The 23,406-nt window shown below is 43.3% G+C and overlaps 1 protein-coding gene across 6 annotated transcripts in view; it reads right to left on the bottom strand.

Moving 5' to 3' along the window:
* FAT3 (FAT atypical cadherin 3) overlaps window positions 1-23,406 on the bottom strand; it is a 396,494-nt gene that overhangs the window by 111,567 nt on the left and 261,521 nt on the right. For all 6 annotated transcript variants that reach the window (XM_038761742.1, XM_038761740.1, XM_038761741.1 and 3 more), the window contains exon 4: window positions 9,969-10,030. In XM_038761742.1, the coding sequence (XP_038617670.1) occupies window positions 9,969-10,030 (62 nt within the window). The remainder of the gene's footprint in view (window positions 1-9,968; window positions 10,031-23,406) is intronic.

The following is a 23,406-nucleotide window of genomic DNA, read 5'->3' on the forward strand; positions in this document are numbered from 1 at the left end:
TTGAGTGTTTACTGTGAGCAGAGCACTGTACTAAATGCTTGGGAGAGCACTATACAATACAGTTGGTAGACACCATCCCTAACCCCATGGGGCTTACACACTAGATGGGTAAAAAAAAACCCATTAAAATAAATTACAGAAAGGGGAAAGGGCTAGAGTATAAGGATGCATACATAAACTGCTTTGGGGTGGGTGGTGGGCTGACTATTAAAGTGCTTAAGGGGTACAGAGCAAGAACACGGGCTTCACAGAAGGAGGGCAAATAGGGTGGGGAAAGGAAGGGTTAATTAGGGAAGCCCTCTTGGAGGAGATAAATGACCTCAATTTCTAAGCTTCAGGGACTTTGCTGAATATCCCCTATTCACTGTGGGAAGGGAACATGTCTACTCTCATTGAGGGAAGGGGACATTGTACTCTCCCAAGCCCTCAGTACGGTGCTTTGCACATAGTAACCACTCAATAAATCCCATTGACTGATTGATAGCCAAGGGTATTTGATTCTCCAGTGGCAAGAGAAGGATCATACAGTGCTCTCCCAAGCATTTATGTTGCCAACTTGTACTTCCCAAGTGCTTAGTACAGTGCTTTGCACACAGTAAGTGCTCAAAAAATACGACAATGAATGAATCATCAGGTATGGGCAATTATACTCTGATACTTTAGTTTCAAAATGAACATTCAATTAAACTTCATCTTCTCATGGGACAGCTCATGGGGAAACAGTCAGACAGTCCAGCAAACAAAAAGGCTGATACCAATTCCTAATCTTAACATTTGCACTTATGATTGATGATGATGATGATAGTAATAATAACAATGAGTTTATCATGGGCCAAACACTGTACCAAGCACCAGAGTAGATACAGGATAATTATGTCAGACAATGTCCCTGCCCAACCTGGGGCTCACAGTCTAAATAGGAGGGAACACAGGTATTTAATCCCCATTTTACAGATGTGAAAACTGAGGCCGAGAGAAGTGACGGTCAGGGTCACACAGCAGGGAAGTGGCAGAGCTGGGATTAAAACCCAGATTCTCTGACTCTCAGGCCTACATTCTTCCCACCAGACCAATGCTGTTTCTTAGATGTACTGGACGGACTGAACATCAGAACTGAGATTTGTTTTATTGTAATCGTTATGCCAACAGTTTAAGCTTTTTTAAAAAAGAAAATAAGCCATCAACCGACTGCTAGATTTAGTCTTCCGAAGACTTCGTAAGGATTCCCAACTTAATCTCCCAAATTGGTAGCTAAAATAATGGAACATCTGGATGCCATTGAAATGTAGGATAATTAAGAAAAGAGGAGACAACAGTGGAAACCATAGGCTACTTTATTTATTCTTTTCCCCATCCTCACACCAAATCTCAGCCCTGACTGGGAAGGAGCTTTTACGTCTCATAAATCAGCTGATAATTCTTAATCGCCAACTTTAATTCTCCAGCCCACATTTCACCTGAGGCGGCTACGAGCTGATTCTGATTCTGCTGTGTAAGATGTTCTGCCTGAATACATCTGGGAAGTGGAATGCAATGTCATATGGAAATCCACCGCTGAAGGATGATCTTAACCTCTGGCTGGGGTGGGTGCTTGCCTTTGGAAAAGTTGGCAGGTACTGAGGACGCTGTCCTTTTGGCAACTGCATTTTAAATTGGCCTTTCTTCCTCAGGTGCTCAGGTTCAATGGCTGCTGATGGGGAATTTAAGTTCTCATCCATCAAAAGGTAATATTTATTGAGCACTTACTGAGTGCAGAGTGCACTAAGCACTTGGCAGAATACAGCAGAGTAAGAAGACATGATCCCTGTTCCCAAGGAGCTGGGAATCTCACTGGGAAGCAGCATGATCTCTTTCATAAACCTTGCCTACAGGGCATCTGGGTTCTTATTCAGGCTCCCTAGCTGGCCCGCTGCCTAATCTTGTTGGGAAGCAGCGTGGCTCGGTGGAAAGAGCCCAGGCTTTGGAGTCAGAGGTCATGGGTTCAAATGCCGGCTCTGCCAAATGTCAGCTGTGTGACTGTGGGCAAGTCACTTAACTTCTCTGGCCCTCAGTTCCCTCATCGGTAAAATGGGGATGAAGACTGTGAGCCCCCCGTGGGACAACCTGATCACCTTGTAACCTCCCCAGCACTTAGAACAGTGCTTTGCACATAGTAAGTGATTAATAAATGCCAACATTATTATTATTATTAATCTTTGGCATCTCACAACTTGTCTGTGTCCCAGTTTCCTCACTGGTGAAAGTGGGGATAAAAAGATGCCTGTTCTCCATCCCCCTTAGACTGTAAACCCTTGGGAGGCAAGGACTGTGTCCAGTCTGCTTATAGCTCCTCCAGTGCTTAGTATAGTGCTTGGCATACTGTAGCATTTAACAAATACCACTATTATTGCTACAGTTCTTTATTCCCATTCAGACACACAATCAGGGGCGTTTATTGGAGAAGCAGTGTGACTCAGTGGAAAGAGCCTGGGCTTTGGAGTCAGAGGTCATGGGTTCAAATCCCGGCTCCACCAAGTGTCAGTTGTGTGACTCTGGGCAAGTCATTTAACTTCTCTGTGCCTCAGTTACCTCATCTGTAAAATGGGGATGAAGACTGTGAGCCCCCCCAGGGGACAACCTGATCACCCTGTAACCTCCCCAGTGCTTAGAACAGTGCTTTGCACATAGTAAGTGCTTAATAAATGCCATTAAAATCCCCCCCCCCCTTTTAGACTGTGAGCCCACTGTTGGGTAGGGACTGTCTCTATATGTTGCCAATTTGTACTTCCCAAGCGCTTAGTACAGTGCTCTGCACACAGTAAGCGCTCAATAAATACGATTGATGATGATGATTAAAAACAATTTACTGAGTGCTTATTTTGCACAGAGCACTGTACTAAATGCATGGGAGAGTACAATACAACAATACGAACTGGAATGAACAGTTCAAAGAGTATCTAGTCATCTAGACTGTAAGCTCCTTGGGGACAGGATCTGTACCTACCAACTCTATTGTGGTGCACTTTTCCAAGCAGTACAGTGCAATGCATACAGTAAGCACTCAGTAAATACCACTGACTGATTGATTAATGTGCCATCTATCTCACCTACCCCCTTTGTGAGCTTCTGAACATGATCATTATGTACCAAACACTGTGCTAATGGCTGGGATAGAACCAAATTAATCAGATTGGACCCAATCTCAGTCCCACATGGGGCTCAGTCTAAGAGGGAGGGAGAACAGATATCTAATGCGTGGCCAACACAGCACAGGCCTGGGAGCCAGAAGGTCCCGGGTTCTAATTCCAGCTCTGCCACTTACCTGCTGTACGACCGGACAAGTCACTTAAATTCTCTGTGCCTCAGAGACTCTGTCAAAGGGGGATTGAGACAATAAGCGCTATGCGGGACAAGGACTGTGTCCAACCTGATGAGCTTGTATCTACCCCAGTGCTTAGTACAGGGCCTGGCATATAGTAAAGTGGCTAACAAATACCATTAAAAAATGACAGATAGGAAACTCAGGCAAAGGGAAGTCAAGTGACTTGTCCAAAGTCACCCGTCATGCATAAGAGTTGTGATGTAAAGTTGAAGACACAGATTACACATGACACATCTGAGGCAGGCTTCTGATTTGGCTTATGTCATAGTTTGCTCTATCTATATGACAACAAGACAAAGGGAGGAAACCTTTTATGGTTTCTCATTCCCATGATTATATTCCTGGATTTCGGGCTCCTTATCTTTTTTCAAACTCACAGATTTTACGAAGAGACATTTCCCTTGCTAAACGTTTCTCCCAGCAAGGCACATTTCAGTGCCTCCTGAAAAATCCAACAGGAGCATCTTTCATCGCTAGATGACATTCTTGGCAAACACTCTGCAGTCATTCCAGAGACCCCTTGACTAACCTCAAAGTTGCAGCGCTGGAATGGATAGTTTGGTTTCCTCTCCCAATAGAAAAAACCCAACCATTTCGGAGGACAGTACCCCCTCAGAGATCCCTTCGACCTCAGATACAATTTGGTGGTGGGTCCTTCCCCTCTCTAACACCACAGTGGGTCATCGGGAAGGAATGCAGGTTGTCCTTGCCAATGGCCCCTCGGTTGGCCAATGTTTATCCCGAGCTTTAATTTGAGGCTTCAATAGCCTATCCTCTCTGCCGTCATTGGGTAAATGAGCCTGGGGATCCAATGAAGGTCAACCCCAGTGGTGAAAGGGACTAGAAATCACACACGTTTCACAGGCAAGGCAGGGTTCTAATGTCAACCGACAGTTCCAAAATGATGATGGGGCAGAATTCACCACCAAATGCTCTCGCAGAGTAAGCAGGGTTACGACAAGTTCAGATTAGAGATCAGATTTTAGACTGTGAGCCCACTGTTGGGTAGGGACTGTCTCCATATGTTGCCAATTTGTACTTCCCAAGCGCTTAGTACAGTGCTCTGCACATAGTAAGCGCTCAATAAATACGATTGATGATGATTAGAGGGGGAAATATCTGAAGGGAACTCAGTGATCTGAAAGCAACCCGGGTAGATTTCCACTCATAGGTAAATGCTCAGTAAATAACACTGATGATTGACTTTCACAGGTTGGGCCTTTGTACCAACTCCATCCTCCCGTGATGAAAACTGCATGGCCTAGTGGAAAGCACTCATGATTGGGAGTCATTTATTCATTCATTCAATCATATTTATTGAGTGCTTACTGTGTGCAGAGCACTGTACTAAGCGCTTGGGAAGTACAAGTTGGCAATACATAGAGACGGTCCCTATACAACAACGGGTTCACAGTCTAGAAGGGGGAGGCAGACAAGAAAACAAAACATGTGGACAAGTGTCAAGTCATCAAGTCATGAGATCTGGGTTCTAATCACGGCTCTGGCCACTAGGCCATGGTGCTTCCAAGTGACCACAGCACCATGCCCAATCTGCGTGTAGCACCATAGCCCAACAAGCAGTTGTCAGGATAACCACTGAGGTCTTTGCTCCACCATTGCAGCCAGCTATTTTTCACAATTCCTGCTAGGCCCATCCACTTTTCTGGACGCCACCATGGTTCTTTGACCAGAAACCTTAACCGCTGACGGCAGGGCCCCAGCAGGCATTCGAGAAGCAGCGTGGCTTAGTGGCAAGAGCCCGGGCTTTGGAGTCAGAGATCATGGGCTCTAATCCCAGCTCTGCTTTGTCCGCTGTGTGACCTTGAGCAATCCACTTCTCTGTGCCTCAGTTATCTCATCGGTAAAATGGGGATAAAGACTGTGAGCCCCACGTGGGACAACCCGATTACCTTGTATCTACCCCAGTGCTTAGAACAATGCTTGGCACATAGTAAGTGCTTAACAAATACCATAATAATAATAATAATAATAATTCCCCCAACTTCCAGAGCCGGCACTACAGCCAGGGTTCCCTCTGCTTTCAGAAACAGGGTTAGGACTCAGGTTCCCCCTACTTTCAGAGCCGGAACTAGAACCCAGTGATTAGTGCAGTGCCCAGCACATAGTAAGCACTTAACAAATGCAACTATCATCATTATTATTACATCCTTATTAGGTGCTGGTATTTCGATTGCTCCTCTCTAAACCACCGACGGGGCTTCCAGTTCAAAATGGTGTTGCACCCTCAGAACACCATGGCACACTAATGTTAGAGGTATCAAAATGTCACCCTCGGGCCTCACTGCTTGCTGAGTGCATTAAAGTGCCAAGAAAATCACTACAGCTCATTCGTCAATGGACACAGGCTCCGCCGTGCACACATGCTCAGTCACCATAAAGCATGACCGGAGAGTCGTGACCTTGCATGTACATGGGATGGTAAAGATTTATCCCCCTGCATCTGGGGGAGAAATGACCACTGTGCTTGTCTCAGCCATACAGTCAGCCCAACATCTGGAACTATAAAAACCCTAAATGAAAAAAGATCACCAGCATTCCTCTGCTCCGTCCAAACCGTCTCATCTCTAATTCCTTCACACCACAAGAGTCTGGTCTGCTTCTGCGGGCCCCAGCTGTCAGCAAGGCAGGAATATCGCTTCAAATTTAACTCCTGCTGGCTTCACTTCTTCAAAATCTCCTCTATGCCTAGTGGGGGCAGGTCACACACTCTGTGATTTGACGTTATGGGCCCGGTGACTCCCAAACTGGTTATCTGTCTTGGAGAGGGCTCCCCAAGTTAAAGAAGAATAACCCTTCTTTAACCCTTCAACTTCAAATTGGGGATGACATCAGTTTCTGTTTTCATGGAAGATTGAGGAATTGTAAAAAAACAAACAAACAAAAAAACACACGCCCATCTACAATGGCACTGTGAGGTTCCATTTGAGCGTAGGTTCCATGTCGGTGGGGAATTATCATAATAATGATGGCCTTTATTAAGTTCTTACTATGTGCAAAGCACTGTTCTAAGTGCTGGGGAGGTTACAAGGTGATCAGGTTGTCCCACGGGGGACTCCCAGTCTTAATCCCCATTTTACAGATGAGGTAACTGAGGCACAGAGAAGCAAAGTGACTTGCCCAAAGTCACACAGCTGACAATTGGCAGAGCCGGGATTTAAACTCATGACCTCTGACTCCAAAGCCCGTGCTCTTCCACTGAGCCACGCTGCTTCTGTTCTGTGCTTCTTTTTTAGGTGATTAGAACAGCGTACTGCACTCAGTGGGAGCTTGATACAGGTCATCACTACCACTACTACTGCTCCTGCTGCTGCTGTTACTTTTACAATGAACCTGAGGAAAAGGAAAATCCTCTTATCCATTTCAGGGCTACCAGGATAAGATAATTTCCTGGGAATGTTACAGCTCATTCACCTGTCTGCCTAGCAAGTAGACCATGCCTTAATGCCAAAAACTGCATGATCCTTGGGTCGGAAGTCAAGTCACTCCAAACTTGGCCTTCTTCACCCTTTTGACTCCAAATGAGATTCCTCAGTCTCATAGCCAATCTTTCTCCTCGTGCCAGAGTTCTGGAAATCTCTCTTAGGAGACTGTCACACACTCGGCGTCAGTATGAGCATCCATGCAAAATGTGCCCCGCTTTTCCATATGCTTTGGGTCTGGCTTCTTCCAAAGCAATTGTCCAACGCCTCGGGCCATTTCCCTTTGACACTGAGCCCAGAGAATCTGCTGCTCTGTCTTTATTACAGTGCCATGCACCCTTTGCATATCTTCTTCAATTCTCCCATAAAACAGCCCTGCCATGAAAGGGACAGGATGGGTATTTTCTGATCTCCCTCGACAGCAGAACATTGGAGCATTATGGAAAGAAGCAGTCTGTTTAAACAAAGCTGTCTGCCCCAAGTCCTGGCTGTGTGGCCTAGTAGAAAGAGCATGAAAGTGGTTGTCATGAGCCCCTGGTATTAATCCCATCTATGCCACTGAATATCCTGGGGCAAATCACTTAACCAATCCATGCCTTAAATTCTACGGCACAACTGTAAAATAGGGTTAAGATATCTGCTCTCCTACCTCTTTGAGGAGCTCAAGTGGGACAAGATTGTTTATTCTTATTATCACCCCCCTCTAGACTGCAAGCTCATTGTGGGCAGGGAATGTGTCTGTTTATTGCTGTATTGTACTCTCCTAAGGACTTAGTATGTTGCTCTGCACCCAATAGGAGCTCAATAAATACGACAGAATGAACAATATCTACCCCCACATTTAGCTTTGGCATATAGTAAGGGCTCAATAAATATCATTATTGATGTGACAATTTTCTTTTCAATAATAGAGACAAATGTACAGGTTATTGATAATAAAGATCAATGATAATGATGACAATACTCTGTTTATAATGTTTGTTAAGTGCTTACTATGTGCCAAGCACAGCACTAAGTCCTGGGATAGATACAAGACAAGCAGGTCAGGCACAGTCCCTGTCCCACATAAGACTTCCAGTCCAAGGGCTCACAGTTCAAGTGTCTACCTTAGTACCGCCATTAATTTTCCCACAGGCACAGCCACATCAGCCAGCTACTTTGTTCTGCCACTTCCGGTTTCCAAAGTTCATATGAAATCATTTTGGATGGACTGAAATTCAAGCACTTAAAAGAACGCTCACAAAACCACCCAGAGAAACAGGAAAAATAGAAGAAGAGGGATGGGGAGAAGGCAGAGGATGTCAAACTTTTCATAAATGTAGGGAGAAGCCATTTTTCTTTTCCCATTTTGAGCCTGTGACCTTGGCTTGGGGTTTCCTATTATTTCGGAGCACCGAAAAATGAAACATAAACCCTTTCTGTGCTAAAGGCAAATCCTCTGGACCAATTCAGGCCTTCAGGGCAAAAGATCTGCTGCATCACATTCACCAAGTACCTGGGAATATTACAGCTGTTTACTCACAAAGGTAGGAATGGACCGGTAGTGAATCACTGACTGGAAAGAGAAACTGACACTCTGTTCTGTTTTACAGCCTGTGTGGGCATAACACGGTACTGCTATCTGCCTTGTACTGACTTTATCTCCTCAAACGGTGCATGGGAATTACTGACCAAGAGAGAATCTTTCCATAGGTTCTAGAGTTTGGGACAGCCCAGTGGAATATGGGATTACAGTTCCACGCTGAAACATGTCTGTGCTACTCTGCAAAGCAGGCAACTGTCAATTAGATTGTAAGCTCCTTGAAGGCAGGGGTTTGGCAGTTCATGCAATTTGCCCTCATATTTCCCCCTAAGCTCTCCTGTTCCTCTTAATTTTCCCATCTTAGTCCATAACACCAACATTCCCGGCTTTCAGTTCTCATATTCCGTCTAATGCCAAATCCTGCCAGTTCTTCCTACAAAACATCTTTCCCATCAGTCTCTTCCTCTTCACCCAAGTTGTTATCACCCTGGTACACAGCCTGATCCTAACATGCCTGCTCAACTCTTCTACCTTTGATTCGTGGTTCTCAATATTCAGGCCCTTCCTTTGGCCTGTAACTCCCTCCGGCTTCAAATTTGCTACACCACAGCTCTCCCCATTAATAATAATAATAATGGCATTTATTAAGCGCTTACTATGTGTGAAGCACTGTTCTAAGCACTGGGGAGGTTACAAGGCGATCAGGTTGATCAGATCTGATCAGGTGATCAGATCTCCATTCTTGAAGCCCTTCTGAAATTCTACCTCCTCAGAAAGCTTTCTTCAATTAAGGTTTCTTTTCCCATGGCTGAACCTCTCAACTCCCACTTGAGCACCCATTCAATCACAATCTCCCTTAACACTTGGGCAATTATTGATTTACATACTCCACTACTTAATCACTTCTCCCTCCTAGCTGAAAAAAAAAAGTTGGGTCTGCTTCCTCTGATAATTTGTGACCACACTGAAGAAAGGGAGTGTGTCTTTAATCTATACTGGCCTCACCCAAGTGCTCACTTAGTAAGGCACTCTTCACACAGTAGGTGCCCATAAATTGATGAACGGAGGCAAACAGAAGAGTCTTCAGAATCAGGAAGAACGCACTAATTGGACTTCAAATTCTGGCTACGCCCAGATTACATGGTCATATTTAATTCATGGCACAATGCAGAGATACCATAATAGCAAAACCATAACACCTTAACATCTTAAGGAGTGAATCATTTTACCTGAGTAATGACAGCTTTGTATTTTACCCTGCTCTTGTATAGCTCCCAAAGGATTCTGGGAGAATCTACTCATCACCCTTGCAAACTTGAGGCAGTTCTGCACATTTCATGTTAATCCACCTCCTCATCACTCCTAATGCCCACAGCAATTACCTATGACGATACTGTTTTTGAAGTTGTTTGATGCCCCACTAATAGCTCTGCTTATAGTAAAAGCAGGGCTAGGCACAAATGGACCACTTTTCACTCCAATGACCACTGGAAGGGACTGAACAGTAGTTAGAAGATTCGGATTGAAAAGCTCAGAACCAATTACTCCAGGGGAGACGACTCCAACTGCAAAAGACAGCAAGAAAATCCTTCACAGAAGTTCAAAAAGTTTCACTGAAAGTCAATTTTAGATCAGGCCAGCTTACCTCCAAAAAATGCTCTGCTTGCTGCTCTCGATCCAATTTTCTGGAAGTTGTTGTAATCACACCTGCATAGAAAGGAGAACATTGGGCTTTTAGATATTGTAGGGGCATGAAAAGGGTCTTCCTGGCTGGGGAGAAACAAGTCCAGATGAAGGAAAAACAACATATCTGTGAATGGGAGCTCTCAATTCATTCTGTGAAGCAATTAGATCTTTGAGATGATTGTGAAAAACGAAATGAAATCTAAGAGGAAAACTTTATAATTTGCCTCAATTTTGCTTACACAGATGAGGAAAAGTAAATACTCAGTTGAATGCAGACACTCACTAAAGGGCCATTGTTTTTGTTATAATGAGCCATATCAGTGATTCATTTGCATATGACTAAAATCCTACAGTAAGAACCTCATTAAAGATTTCAGAGTTCTTGAACAAATAATACACTGTGGATGCTGATTAGATTCTGCTGGAAGAATCTCTCAAGTTTCAGTTGGTCCTTTGATCTTCTTTGTTATATTTGACAAAGAAGGTTGTTTCTGTGATAACCACTTCTACATAATCATTTCAAAGGTAATCACTCTCAGTGCACTATCTCAAACTGTTATGTCACTGTTTTGTTTCGGTGTTTACCGAAGTAACTCTAAAGTGAAAAAGATCACTTTGTCTTTTCTTTAAGCCATGCTCTTTCATAAATGAATAACCTCCCAGAGCACAGAGACAAAGCGAAGGAAATGAAAGACAAATCCCACAAACTATTCCCCGGGCTCTTTCACACTGCACCAATTTATCTTTTGAGTGATTTTTTTAATTATTATTTTTTGAGAGGCAATTAAGAGGTCAAATTAACGTTCCATTTCCGGCTCACACAAGGCCTCTCTGGAGAGTGGTAGGTTTTCAGAATGGATTCTGAAGGATGGATTCCAAAACACCGAGAAATCAGCTCCTGATGGGCAAAGAACATGTCTACCAACCCTTGTTGTACTCTCCCGAGTGCTTAGCACAGTGCTCTGCACACAATAAACAGCGTGGCTCCGTGGAAAGAGCACGGGCTTGGGAGTCAGAGGTCATGGGTTCTAATCCTGCCTCTGTCACTTGTCAGCTGTGTGACTTTGGGCAAGTCACTTAACTTCTCTGGGCCTCAGTTACCTCATCTGTAAAATGGGGATTATGACTGTGAGCCCCATATGGGACAACCTGATCACCTTGTATCCCCCCCAGCGCATAGAACAGTGCTTCGCACTGTGCTTAACAAATACCATCATTAATAAACGCTCAATAAATACACGTGATTGATTGGAATTGATTATGCCCCAGTTAATGTCATCAGGTGAGGAGCCAGTTCACTGCAAAATAGCTTGGGTTTCTATTTCTAACTGGCTCAGAAGGTTTTTCACTGAGCTCTCTGGCCCAGATCCAAACTCATTCATTCATTTATTCGATGGTATTTAAACTCCCTAAGGTTTTGAACTGTTGTTTAGATGGTCGGTACCCCAATCACATCGATACTATGGGGCTGATTGAAACTCAGAGTGGCACCTGAGAAATGATGAAAAAATATCCAGAATCAAATGCCTGCCAACTCACCTGTTAACACTGAGCCATAAGAAAGCACCCCACTGTGGCAAGGAATTAAGGCGGAACCATCTACTGTTCCTACCAATTATTTCCTGTCCACCTCTTCCACTAGAATGAAAGTTCCTTGAGGGCACAGATCACATTTTCTAATTCTATTAGACTCCCCCAAGTACTTTACAGTGATCTGCTCTCAGTAGGCACTCAATTGATACAAATGATTGAATGACTGCCTTGAAAAGAAACTCTAGCCTCTAGGGCTGCTCCCCAGGAACTCAATCAATTTGCCAAAAACTGATAAACCTCCCCAAAGAGGAAGACCTGCAGTTTCCTGGTACTCTCCTCTATTGCCAAACTTTGGTTCAAATATATGTGAAGCTGGAGGCAGCAGAGAACAGACAGACCCAGACCCTCTATGGAAAGCAGCTAGATGAACAGAAAGCCACCAATTCTGGGCTCCTTATACTGCTTGGTTCTATCATTTGAGACAAATCACATGAACTCTTGGTAACAGCCTCCCTCAAACACACCCAGCGCTTAGAACAATGCTTGATGCGTGGTAAGTGCTCAACAAATACCATAATTACTATTATTAGTGTATCCCAGTCCTGTTGTGCAGAAAAGTGAGCTAATACACTGTATAGGAAAAAAGCTGTGGAGGAAAAACTTTGCTCTTCAAACTCAAGGCACAATATGATTTTTATACTAAAAAGGCAGTTAGCATTATAATTATCATCAGCAGTGGTATTTACTGGGAGGGAATTACACTAACAGCTTAGGGAATATATAAATGCAAAAATCACAGCCTTGCTTTCGAGGAGCTTAAAGTCTATCCATGACTTTAGTCTATTAATACCCTTAAAGCAGACAGCTGCATCGGTTAGATAAAAACAAAAACCCTTTCCCAGTAAGCTTTGCAGTGATCAGGAAAAAAATGAAAAAGGGGTACAATCTTGGCTTCTGTCTCTTTCAAGAATCAGTTAAAAAGGAAAAAAAAAAGCCATGTTTGAGCTTTCGCCCCTAGAGAGGAAGGTCCAGGCTCTCTGGCTTGGGGTGCCTTGGGCAAATGTTGGGGGTCACTTGCATTGGGGGGGGGAGCACAGTCACCTATCACCTCACTGCCTTCCCTGGAAACAAGGCCCTCAAGCCAGAACATCATTCCTGCTGACAGATAAACACTAACAGCATCTTCACCCAGTGGAACAAATTTGGGGACTGGCATAATAAAAGTGTATTTCCAAGACGCATCATTGACGAGAGCTTGAATTTGACTCAGAGAAACAAACATATCATTTTATATCATTAGACATGCAAACCTCCAATTTAGGAGGGAGGGAAGGGGTGGGGGAAGACAGAGGGAGAGAGACAGAGAGAGAGAGACACAGAGAGATGACAACAAGCCTGAGTGAATCATACTGAATAAAGAGGAAGAGGGAAATGAAGGAGGCCAATCTTTTAAAGTGGCCGCTTCCCTGTTTTAGCAGTGAGGACAGGAGAGGTTATTCTTAAGTACGTCAAAGAGATTATTTTACTGTCTCCTTGTCCCACATGCTTCTAAAGGATCAAAATTCAAAATCTCCAAACTGTACTTGGCCTGCTCAATAAACCACACTATATCTTGTCAGCTTCTGCCATAAACTCTTGAGGCTGTGAGACAACACTGCCCTCAATCTCAGAAGTCACTTTACTTCCAATCACGTGTGCGGTGTTTATACCTTACAGATAAAGTCAGTAAGGTGGATAATGTGCAAATTAGCCCGAGAATGTCAAAGGCCTGAAAAGGCACCTTTCTTCGTTATTTGAGATTTTCTAGCGATGCACTTAGTAACGATGATCTTTGCTCGTTAATTTACAAGAGACTACTTAATGCACTTGTGATGCTGCTAAGCCCAATTTAATAAAGCTGTGAGCATAAATTGCTTGTCAATATGATCAGCAGACTACCATCTATGTGTCTGGGACTCTTTCAAGAGTCTTCCTGAGGGAAGCAATGCAGCCTAGTGAAAACAGTGCAGATGTGGGAGTTGGCGAGCTTGGGTTCTAATACCAGCCCTGCCGCGGGCCTACTGTGTAACCTTGGGCACGCCACTTAGCTTCTCTGGGCCTCAGTTTCCTCATCTGCAAAATAGGGATTCAATGCCCGTTCTCCCTCCTACTTCGCCTGTGAGTCCAATAAAGGACAGGGACTATGTCCAACCTGATTAACTTGAATCTAACCCAGCACTTAATACAGTGCTTGACACATAATATAAGGTAAACATAGTCGTGGCTCAGTGGAAACAGCCCGGGCTTTGGAGTCAGAGGTCATGGGTTCAAACCCTGGCTCCGCCAACTGTCAGCTGTGTGACTTTGGGCAAGTCACTTCACTTCTCTGGGCCTCAGTTCCCTTATCTGTAAAATGGGGATTAAGACTGTGAGCCCCCTGTGGGACAACCTGATCACCTTGTCACCTCCCCAGCACTTAGAACAGTGCTTTGCACATAGTAAGCGCTTAATAAATGTCATCATTATTATTATTATTAATCAAGAAATCAATCAGTTGTATTTATTGAGTGCTCACTGGAGTTCAGAGCACTGAACAAAGTACTTCGGAGACTACAATACAACAGAATTTATAGACAGGTTTCCTTATTATTCTGGTTAATTTTCACAATGCTCAGCTCCTGATTTTACACCCAAACTAATCTAAGACTCTTTGAAGGAGGTGATGTCTACTATGAAGAGCACTGGTTTGAGGTTTGGCACACTATATGGGTTATTATTATTATTATAGTATTTGTTAAGTGCTTATTATGTACCAAGCACTGTTGTAAGCACTGGGGTAGCTACAAGATTATCGGGTTGGACACAGTCCCTGTCCCACATGGAGGCTCACAGTCTATTCATTCACTCAATCGTATTTATTGAGTGCTTACTGTGTGCAGAGCACTGTACTAAGCGCTTGGGAAGTAGAAGTTGTCAACATATAAAGACAGTCCCTACCCAGGAACGGGCTCACAGTCTAGAAGGGGAGACAGACAACAAAACATGTCTAGGTAGGAGGAAGTAGGATTGAATCCCCACTTCACAGATAGGAAACTGAGGCACAGAGAAGTGAAGTGACTTGCCGAAGGTCACACAGAAGACAAGTGGCAGAGCTGGGATTAAAACCCAGCTCCTCTTACTATGAGCTCCACAGGCAGGGAGGAGAACACCACTCATACACTCTGTTCTTCAAGTCCCCAGTCTTATTATAGGATCCTTACAATACAGCAATTCAGCTTTGGGGAAAAGAGATTCTTTTATTAATTTAGGATTGCTGTATGACATCAGGAAAATCCCTTAACATCTCTGGGCCTCAGTCTCCTTATTTGTAAAAGAGGTTAAAAATATTCACCTCCCTCTATCTCCAATGAATACTGCAAGGAACAAATGAGTTAATTGAAGAGAAATATTTGGAAAAAAAATAAACTTCTATGCAAATATAAAGAATTGCTATTACTGTTCAATGCAAAACTGTCAATGTTATAAAACAAATGCATCAGCATTTAGAAATATATATATATGCGGGTGTGGTTGGTATACTTTCAGACTGTACAAGTCTCAATATGACTCTATATGTTTATAGTTATACATACGTATACACACATACATACCTATACATGCATATATATGTACACACAAAACTTATTCATTATAAATATACCTGCAACGTGGGTTAAGAGCCTTTCAATCTCTACCTAAAACTTCCATTCTACAGAGTACTACTTGATGGTATAATTTTTTCTTTGGCTTTTGGAATACTAGATGTTACAGGTTCCTGAAACTGTGGTGGGATTTTTCTTTGTGTGCTACATTTGCGCTTGGGGTATGCATGAGTAATCGAGGTTAAGGCAGGGTTAATGAGTTTTTTCTTGGTTGTTCTGAATATGTATTTTATTTTTCTTTCATCTTCATATTATTCAGAGAAGTCATCACATCAAAGGTGTGCTTACCTATTCTGTTCCCTTTATAAAGCATTAAAGCAGAAAAATAAAAAAGCCCTTGAATTTTCTAATGCATTAAAGCAATTCCCTGTAAATATGAAAACAGGCAAGAAATTAAAGGTCTCTGTAGGCTCACATCTCCTACCTGGTGTTTGATAAAAATGAATTTCTCCAAAGAGCCACAAAGATTTGCTAAAAGTGTTTTGCTAATGAGAAGTATGACAGAAGGAGAACCTTGCACCTTCTCAGCTTTCTGTGCCAAGAAATGTCCCAATATTGTCAAAGGCATTTTGACAGAAGTGAAAAGCAAACTGGTTGACGGAATGAAACAGTGGTAATATACCTGCTATCGGATGACTGCTCCCCAATCTTCAAAGCCCTTTTGAAATCACATCTCCTGCAGGAAGTCTTCCTTGATTACTCTTTCTCCTCCCCGTATCCCCCCCAACAACAACTGCATCATCTAATAATAATAATAATAATAATGACGGCATTTGTTAAGCGCTTACTATGTACAAAGCACTGTTCTAAGCGCTGATTTGTAAAAGATTTGTAAACCCTTGGGGACTCACATATTCCCTCCTCCCCTGTTCGTACTTATGTAGATTTTTTTTAAACTCTGTTGCTTCTCCTTACTTATAATTTATTTTAGAGTCTGTCTCCCCTAGCTAGACTGTAAATTTCTTAATGGCAAGGGTCGTTTCTACATCTCTTTTGTACTCTCCCAAGTGTGTGTTAGTACAGAGCTGTGCACAGAGTAAGTGTTCAATATATATTTTTGATTGAATAGGAAATATCCCAAATTGATGCTCTGGAAACCTAAATTTGTGTTGCTAGGCATTTGGAAGATGTGGCAAATTCACTTCTTGCATTCTCCTCTCAGACCTGTGACATCGAGGACCACTGTTAGGGAGGTTAGGTAGATAAGAGTTTATTCCACACTGTCCCCATCATCAACAGCCTTTATCGAAGGACTTCTGCACGCAGAGCTTTACACCAAAGGAACCAAGGATATGTGCAGAAGAAGGAGGAGTTTCATCCTGTCTTCCAGGGGGCTGACAACACAATGGGGAAGATAAAGAGAAACAAATGGTCTAGTATATAACCATTAAAAACCGATGGATCAAGAAATCAAAAACAACCAGATGAGTGCTTAGGAGCGCTGAGGTGACAGAGGATACAGATGACCTGAAAGACCATTTAAGCCCTTGATATTCACTCCAAACCCAGCTCCACAGCACTTACAGATACATTATTTTATTATGTCTCCCTTTCTAGACTGCAAGCTCCTCGTGGGAAGGGAACTGGTTCAGCAGTTCTGTTGTACTTTCACAGTCACTTAATAGAGTGTTCTGCACACAGTAAGTGCTCAATAAATACCACTGACTGATTGAAGGTGTCGGGAGAGTAATGAGGGATTATTTCTCAGAGGAAGTGGTTTCTTAAGAGAGGACTTGTATTCTTAAAATTAAGGAGTCTGAGGCATAAACAGGCTACAGATGTGCTTCCGGTAGAAGGAAGGAAAGGACTCTCAGACTATAAGTTCCCAATCAATCGTTAAGCTCCCAGAGTGCTGCAGTAGACTCTCTTTCAACAATCATGTTCTCTTTTCTCTCTGGCCTTTCCAGAGATTTACTTCCATCTTGTACCATTCAGGCTCATAAAGGAGATGAGAGAAACCCTTACAAAAGCATTTTAAAAGTTTTGAGGGTGCATAATGACATCCTTTTGGCTAATCATGGGTAATCGTTCAGTGCCCAAGATCCCCACTTAAAAAACAACAACAAATAGCCAAATAAACACGCCACTGAAATGAAAAGACATTTTCATCCCTTTTGTTCAGGCTCTTAGAAATTCAACGTCTCCGAAACAAACCACTGTTAATGCCGTGTCTGGGAGTAGATTTTTTTTTTAACTGCTCAACATGTCACTCTTTCAATTCTCCACGAAAATTACATGATTCCATTCTCGTCGTAATTAGGGAGTAATTAGTATTTGTACACGTTGACATTAACTAATGTAACTAATGTAACTAATGGCTAGTTCAGTATCCATTTCTACATGATCATTATTTCATTTTGCTTTAATTTTATTCCTTTCTAAATTCCAAGGCCCGCTGACTGGAGGAAACCCTATGTTACTTTAGCATCACCGGGCTTCCCATATATGCTAATGGGTTTTGCCATTTCGAAGGGAACAAATTTGTCAAACATTTTGGTATATGGCATTTGTTAAGTGCTTACTATGTGCCAGACACTGTACTATGTGCCGGGATAGATACAAGGTAATCGGGTTGGATGCAGTCCTTGTCCCACATTGGGCTCACAGTCTTAATCCCCATTTTACAGATGAAATAACTGAGGCACAGAGAAGTCAAGTGACTTGTCCAAGATGGCACAGCAAACAAATGACAGATATGGCAGTGACAGTACCTAGGTCTTCTGACTCGTAGACCTGTGCTTTTTCCACTAGGCCATGTTGCTTCTCTAGTTAATCACAAGGCATAATTCACAAAGTTTTGTCCTTTCCCCTGATAATGTTATTCCCATAAGCACATTTGGGAATGGAGAAGGGTAGTGGCGATTCAGAGATGAGCTGGTTTTGAATCCCTGTGAAATTCTATTTTCATTTTCAACTACGTCACATTCTTCTGGGACAAAGGATCACTTGTTCCAGTCTGTCCTCCCACCACCTCTGCGTTGGATCGATTTTGGGGTGGATGAGCAAATCTGTAGCCCACAGCCTGGGGAATTCATGGAATTTGCTTTAAATGGCTGGGAAGGAGAAACAGAAAGGTACACCTCCCTTTTGGCTAGATCAGTCACTTCCATTTCCTAGGAACACATTCTTGTCAACTTTAAGTTGGATGTGTAAGAAGGCACTGTACTTGACGATGGAAAAACTCCCCTCTGGCCACCTCTTCTGCTTCTAAAACAAGTCAAAATTTCCTAATAGGCAGGTGTCTTTACCTAACAAAAAAGAGCATATCCTGCTAGGCTGAAGACCCACCAGGCCCCTTTTTGAAAGCCTGCTCGATCAAACCCTTTTTTAAGCTTCTGTCATTGATGCCACATGTATGCAAAAGCAAGAGCTACATTAAATTCTCCTAGAGAAGATGCATCTCCAACTTTAAGGCCTATCTAGCTTGTGAATAGTCCAAGCATAATGCCTTGGCAGTGGTGCTGGGCAAGTTAGCTTGTGGCTTTAAAAACCTGCTGTTCTTATCTTGGCTCGGCAGAGCCGAAACAACGGTAAGCGTTCCCTGGGGTTCATTGTTGGGAAGCATGAAAAGCCTCTTCACATAATGGAATAAATCCTGGTGCCTTTTGGTGCTTCCGTTTGGCTCCCCACTGCTTGGGAAAAGAGCCAAGGCCTCGGCACGGAAATGTGGGACTGGCGGAGTTTTTCAGGGAGTCGCTCCAACTGACAATGTGAAGTATCACCACTATACGGAGTGAGAGTCCGAAGACATCCTCAAGCCAATCAGCGGTATTTATTGAACACTTACTGTATGCACAGCACTGTACTGAGCATCTGGGAGAGCCAAATACAATAGAGTTGGTAGACATAATCATCACCCACAAAGAGCTTACAGTCTAGAGGGGGAGAAGGGACCTCAGTGAGATTTGAACTTGCAACCCCTGGTTTATAAAACCAGTGCTCTAATCTCTGAGTCATTCGGATCTCTCCTCCTTGGTTGCATTATCTTCCAGTCCTCACTTTGACTCGGTGTTTTCAACTTACCTTTCTTTAGGACTTACTGGCTGAGATTCACATTGCCCTACCTCTGAAGGCACTCACTCCAACACACCACAGAGACCCAGGTGATATGGTCACATGCTGGGCACATGGCAGAATGAAATGCAGCCAAACTAATTGCCATTTTCTAGTTCACCTGAACCTAGAACATTTCTCCAGAGTCTTTGTTTTTTTCCTCCACCCGAGGTTCTGCTGGACAACAGCACCAAGTGGCAAGAGGAGGAGGGAAGCAGGATGCCCAAGTGACAATTCATGGACACAGGTGTCCGGTGCTACAGCTGGGCACTGGACAAATGGCCAACCTTCCCAATGGCTCACGCATCTTGCATTTAAACACACTCTTTTAGACTGAGCCCCCCTTTTCCTCTCTTCCTCCCCATTCCCCCAGCCCTACCTCCTTCCCCTCCCCACAGCACCCGTATATATATGTTTGTACAGATTTATTACTCTATTTATTTTACTTGTACATATTAACTATTCTATTAATTTTGTTAATGATGTGCATCTAGCTTTACTTCTATTTATTCTGATGACTTGACACCTGTCCACGTTTTGTTTTGTTGTCTGTCTCCCCCTTCTAGTCATTCAATTGTATTTATTGAGCGCTTACTGTGTTCAGAGCACTGTACTAAGCACTTGGGAAGTACAAGTCGGCTAGACCATGAGCCTGTTGTTGGGTGGGGACCGTCTCTCTATGTTGCCGACTTGTACTTCCCAAGCGCTTAGTACAGTGCTCTGCACACAGTAAGCGCTCAATAAATACAATTGAATGAATGAATGAATCCTCTGCTTTGTTTACACCCATCACTCTTGTTGATTGTGCCTGGGTGAGGAAATCCTCTTCCCTTTCTCTTCAGTCTCAACATTTCCGAAGGCCCAACTGAAGGGAGTTAGTTTATTCCTTCGAATGAGCTTTTATGATCGATTTATTGATTCAGTTTATTCAAGTGCACCCTGTGCAGAACCCAAGTTCAACGTTAATGAACAAACACAAAACAGAATTAAAATAGGATTCTTTTTTTAAAGTTGGACCATTAAAATGGGACTGTTTCCATAAGCTGCTGTTTTCACATCCTTTTTAGTTATCTGGAGGTGCAAATGGACTAGGGAATTCCCAGATGAATTAATATTCATGTGCTGCTTTTACATTTAAACTATTTAAATAGCACTAGCCCAATTCTCCTAACCACCTTGTGGGCAGGGATTGTATCTATCAACTCTGTTGAACTCTCCCAATAACTGAGTACAGTGATTTTCACCCAGTAAGCACTCAATAATTACCATTGATTGATCTTTTTTCCCCACCCAGGGGGAGAATTCACTCCAACTGCCACAGATCTTTCCATCTGCATTACGTTTTTATGCAGGTTCTAATCCCAGTTCTGCCACCTGCCTGCTGAATGTCCTTGGGCAAGTCAACTCACTTCCTCTGTGCCTCAATTTCCTATACTAACCCCATTCTTCCTCCCACTTAGACTGTGAGCCCCATGAGGGGCAGGGGACTGTGTCTGACCTGATTAACCTGTATCTACCCCTCCACTCAGAAAAGTGTTTCACACCTAGTAAGTACTTGACAAATACCACTCTTATTATCATTATTATTTCATCCTCATAATACCCAGGTGAGAGGGAGAGGCAGGTATTCTCATTCTATAGATGAATGCCATCCCCCCTGCCTTACCTCCTTCCCCTCCCCGCAACACCTGTATATATGATTGTACATATTTATTACTCTGTTTATTTACTTTACTTGTACATGTTTATTCTATTTATTTTATTTGGTTTATATGTTTTGTTTTGTTGTCTGTCTCCCCCTTCTAGACTGTGAGCCCGCTGTTGGGTAGGGACCGTCTCTATACGTTGCAAACTTGTACTTCCCAAGCGCTTAGTACAGTGCTCTGCACACAGTAAGCACTCAATAAATACAATTGAATGAATGAATGAATGAAGCTGAGGTACAAAGTCATTTGACTACTTGTCCCATAATCACTCAACAGCCGTGGGACGCTCAGATCCCTGTTCTTTCATGAATCATCATCAATCGTATTTATTGAGCGCTTACTACGTGCAGAGCACTGTACTAAGCGCTTGAATCCAAACCTGTGTTAGAATAGTATCTAGCATACATTGTATAAAGAATGCGGGATTCTTCTCAGGCATGTTGTGCACTGGATAAATTGATTGTTAGAGCTGGGGAGAGGGGAACTGTGTGACAAACCCCCAAGCCTGCATTGGAGCGGTGTCTAGTGTACATTGTTTAAAGAGTAAGGGATTTCTCTTAGCGGTGTTGTGCTAATCTTCTCGGTGTGCTTCCATCTTGTCTATCTCGCCACCGACCCCTCGCCCATTTCCTGCCTCTGGCCTGGAACGCCCTCATTTCTCAAATCCGACAGACAATGACTCTCCCCCTATTCAAAGCCTTATTGAAGGCCCATCTCCTCCAAGAGGCCTTCCCTAAGTCCCCCTTTCCTCTTCTCCCCCTCCCTTCTGCATCGCCCTAAGTTGCTTCCTATGTTCTCTCCCACTCCCAACCCCACCTTATTTATGTTAATGTCTGTCTCCCTCCCTTCTAGATCGTAAGCTCATTGTGGGCAGGGAATGTGTCTGTTGTTGTACTGTACTCTCCTAAGTGCTTAGTTCCATGCTCTGCACAACGTAAGTGCTCTATAAATACAATTGAATAAATGAAGGAATCATTAGAGCTGGGGAGAGAAAGCAGCGTTCAGTGATGCATCTCCTTCTACCTGCTCTCACAATGGCACCGTGCAGCCACTTCTACTCTAGCAAAAAACCACAGACCAGAAATGAGCCTGGATCGCCACAAAATCTCTACAGTTCCAGTCAAGGCATTTAGAGACCCACAGGATCTAGATCGCTGAACTCCTTCTCCACTTCCCTTTGACAATCTCAGCCTGGATGGTCTCTCGGTGAGTCACTTGAGACGCCGAGTGCTTCCCTGACAAATTACAACCATTTCAAGATACTTGGAACCGAGGCCTGGAACCGTTTACCCGTGTTTATTTAGAGGTTTCCAATGTTTGGCATCTTTTAAAGTCTGTTTTCAATAGAAAGCTTCTGTTCGGTTTTCTTTCCCTTCATGACCCAGTTTTTTAGAGTTGACACAATCGAGGCTTTATCGATGGACCGGGAATCATAGACCTGCGAAGCGTTGGAGAAGACCACTGAGGGCCAGGAAACCTAATTCCCAACCGGGCGTTCTTTCCCATTGCTAAGTACAGTGATTTATACCCATTAAGCGCTAAATAAAAACACTCACTTCATACCACTACTCCTCCCCCTACAGCAATTACAAGAATTACTAAAACAACAATAATTACAAAAACTACAACAACAATTATGGCAATAATTAAAACAGCATCTACAGCAGCAACTACTTCGACATATAGGCCAACAGGCATAAATAGGGAAAACACCTTTGGCTCCTGGATTTGCTTTTGGAAATTAACACTGGTGTTGTCCCGTGCAGACGGAGCTGCTGGGTGACCAAAGGATGTGGAGGGGGCAACAGCCAGTTTTGGAAAGATGTTGACAAAACAGTTGCTGGACAAAGCACTTCATGCTGTACTGCAGCCCATTCCAGGCCCCCCAAACTCAACTAAACTAGTCTCTCACACAGACAAAAAAGGACTTTTCCTAACTACAGTTCCTTGGGGATTCTGGTACAGTGGACATCTGATATGTCAACAAAACACAACTCAGCCCCTCATAAAAGTCAGTTAAGCTCATTAACAAAGTGCTTACTCCCTGAGGTAATCTGAGTAACCTCAGAGAGAATGCCATTTGTTGCATTTCATTAGAAGAGAAACATTTAACTTGGTTACGGATTTCACATCTACAGAGAGCCAACACAGCAGCTCTGCCCGGAAAGTAAAGAGAAGCCCAGGCCTGGGAACCAGACAACGCTGGGTACTAATCCCAGCTCTACCACTTGTCTGCTCTGTGACTTTGGGCAAGACACTTCACTGCTTTGTGCCTCAGTCTTCTCACCTGTAAAACAGGGATTCCCATGTTCACCATCCTCTTCAGACTGCAGACCCCATATGGGACAGGAAATGAGTCCCACCTGATATCTTGTATCTACCCTAGAGCTTAGTACAGGACTTGACACGTAGTAGGCATTTAACA

Source organism: Tachyglossus aculeatus, chromosome 20 (assembly GCF_015852505.1).
Source record: "Tachyglossus aculeatus isolate mTacAcu1 chromosome 20, mTacAcu1.pri, whole genome shotgun sequence".
NCBI classification, from domain to species: Eukaryota; Metazoa; Chordata; class Mammalia; order Monotremata; family Tachyglossidae; genus Tachyglossus; species Tachyglossus aculeatus.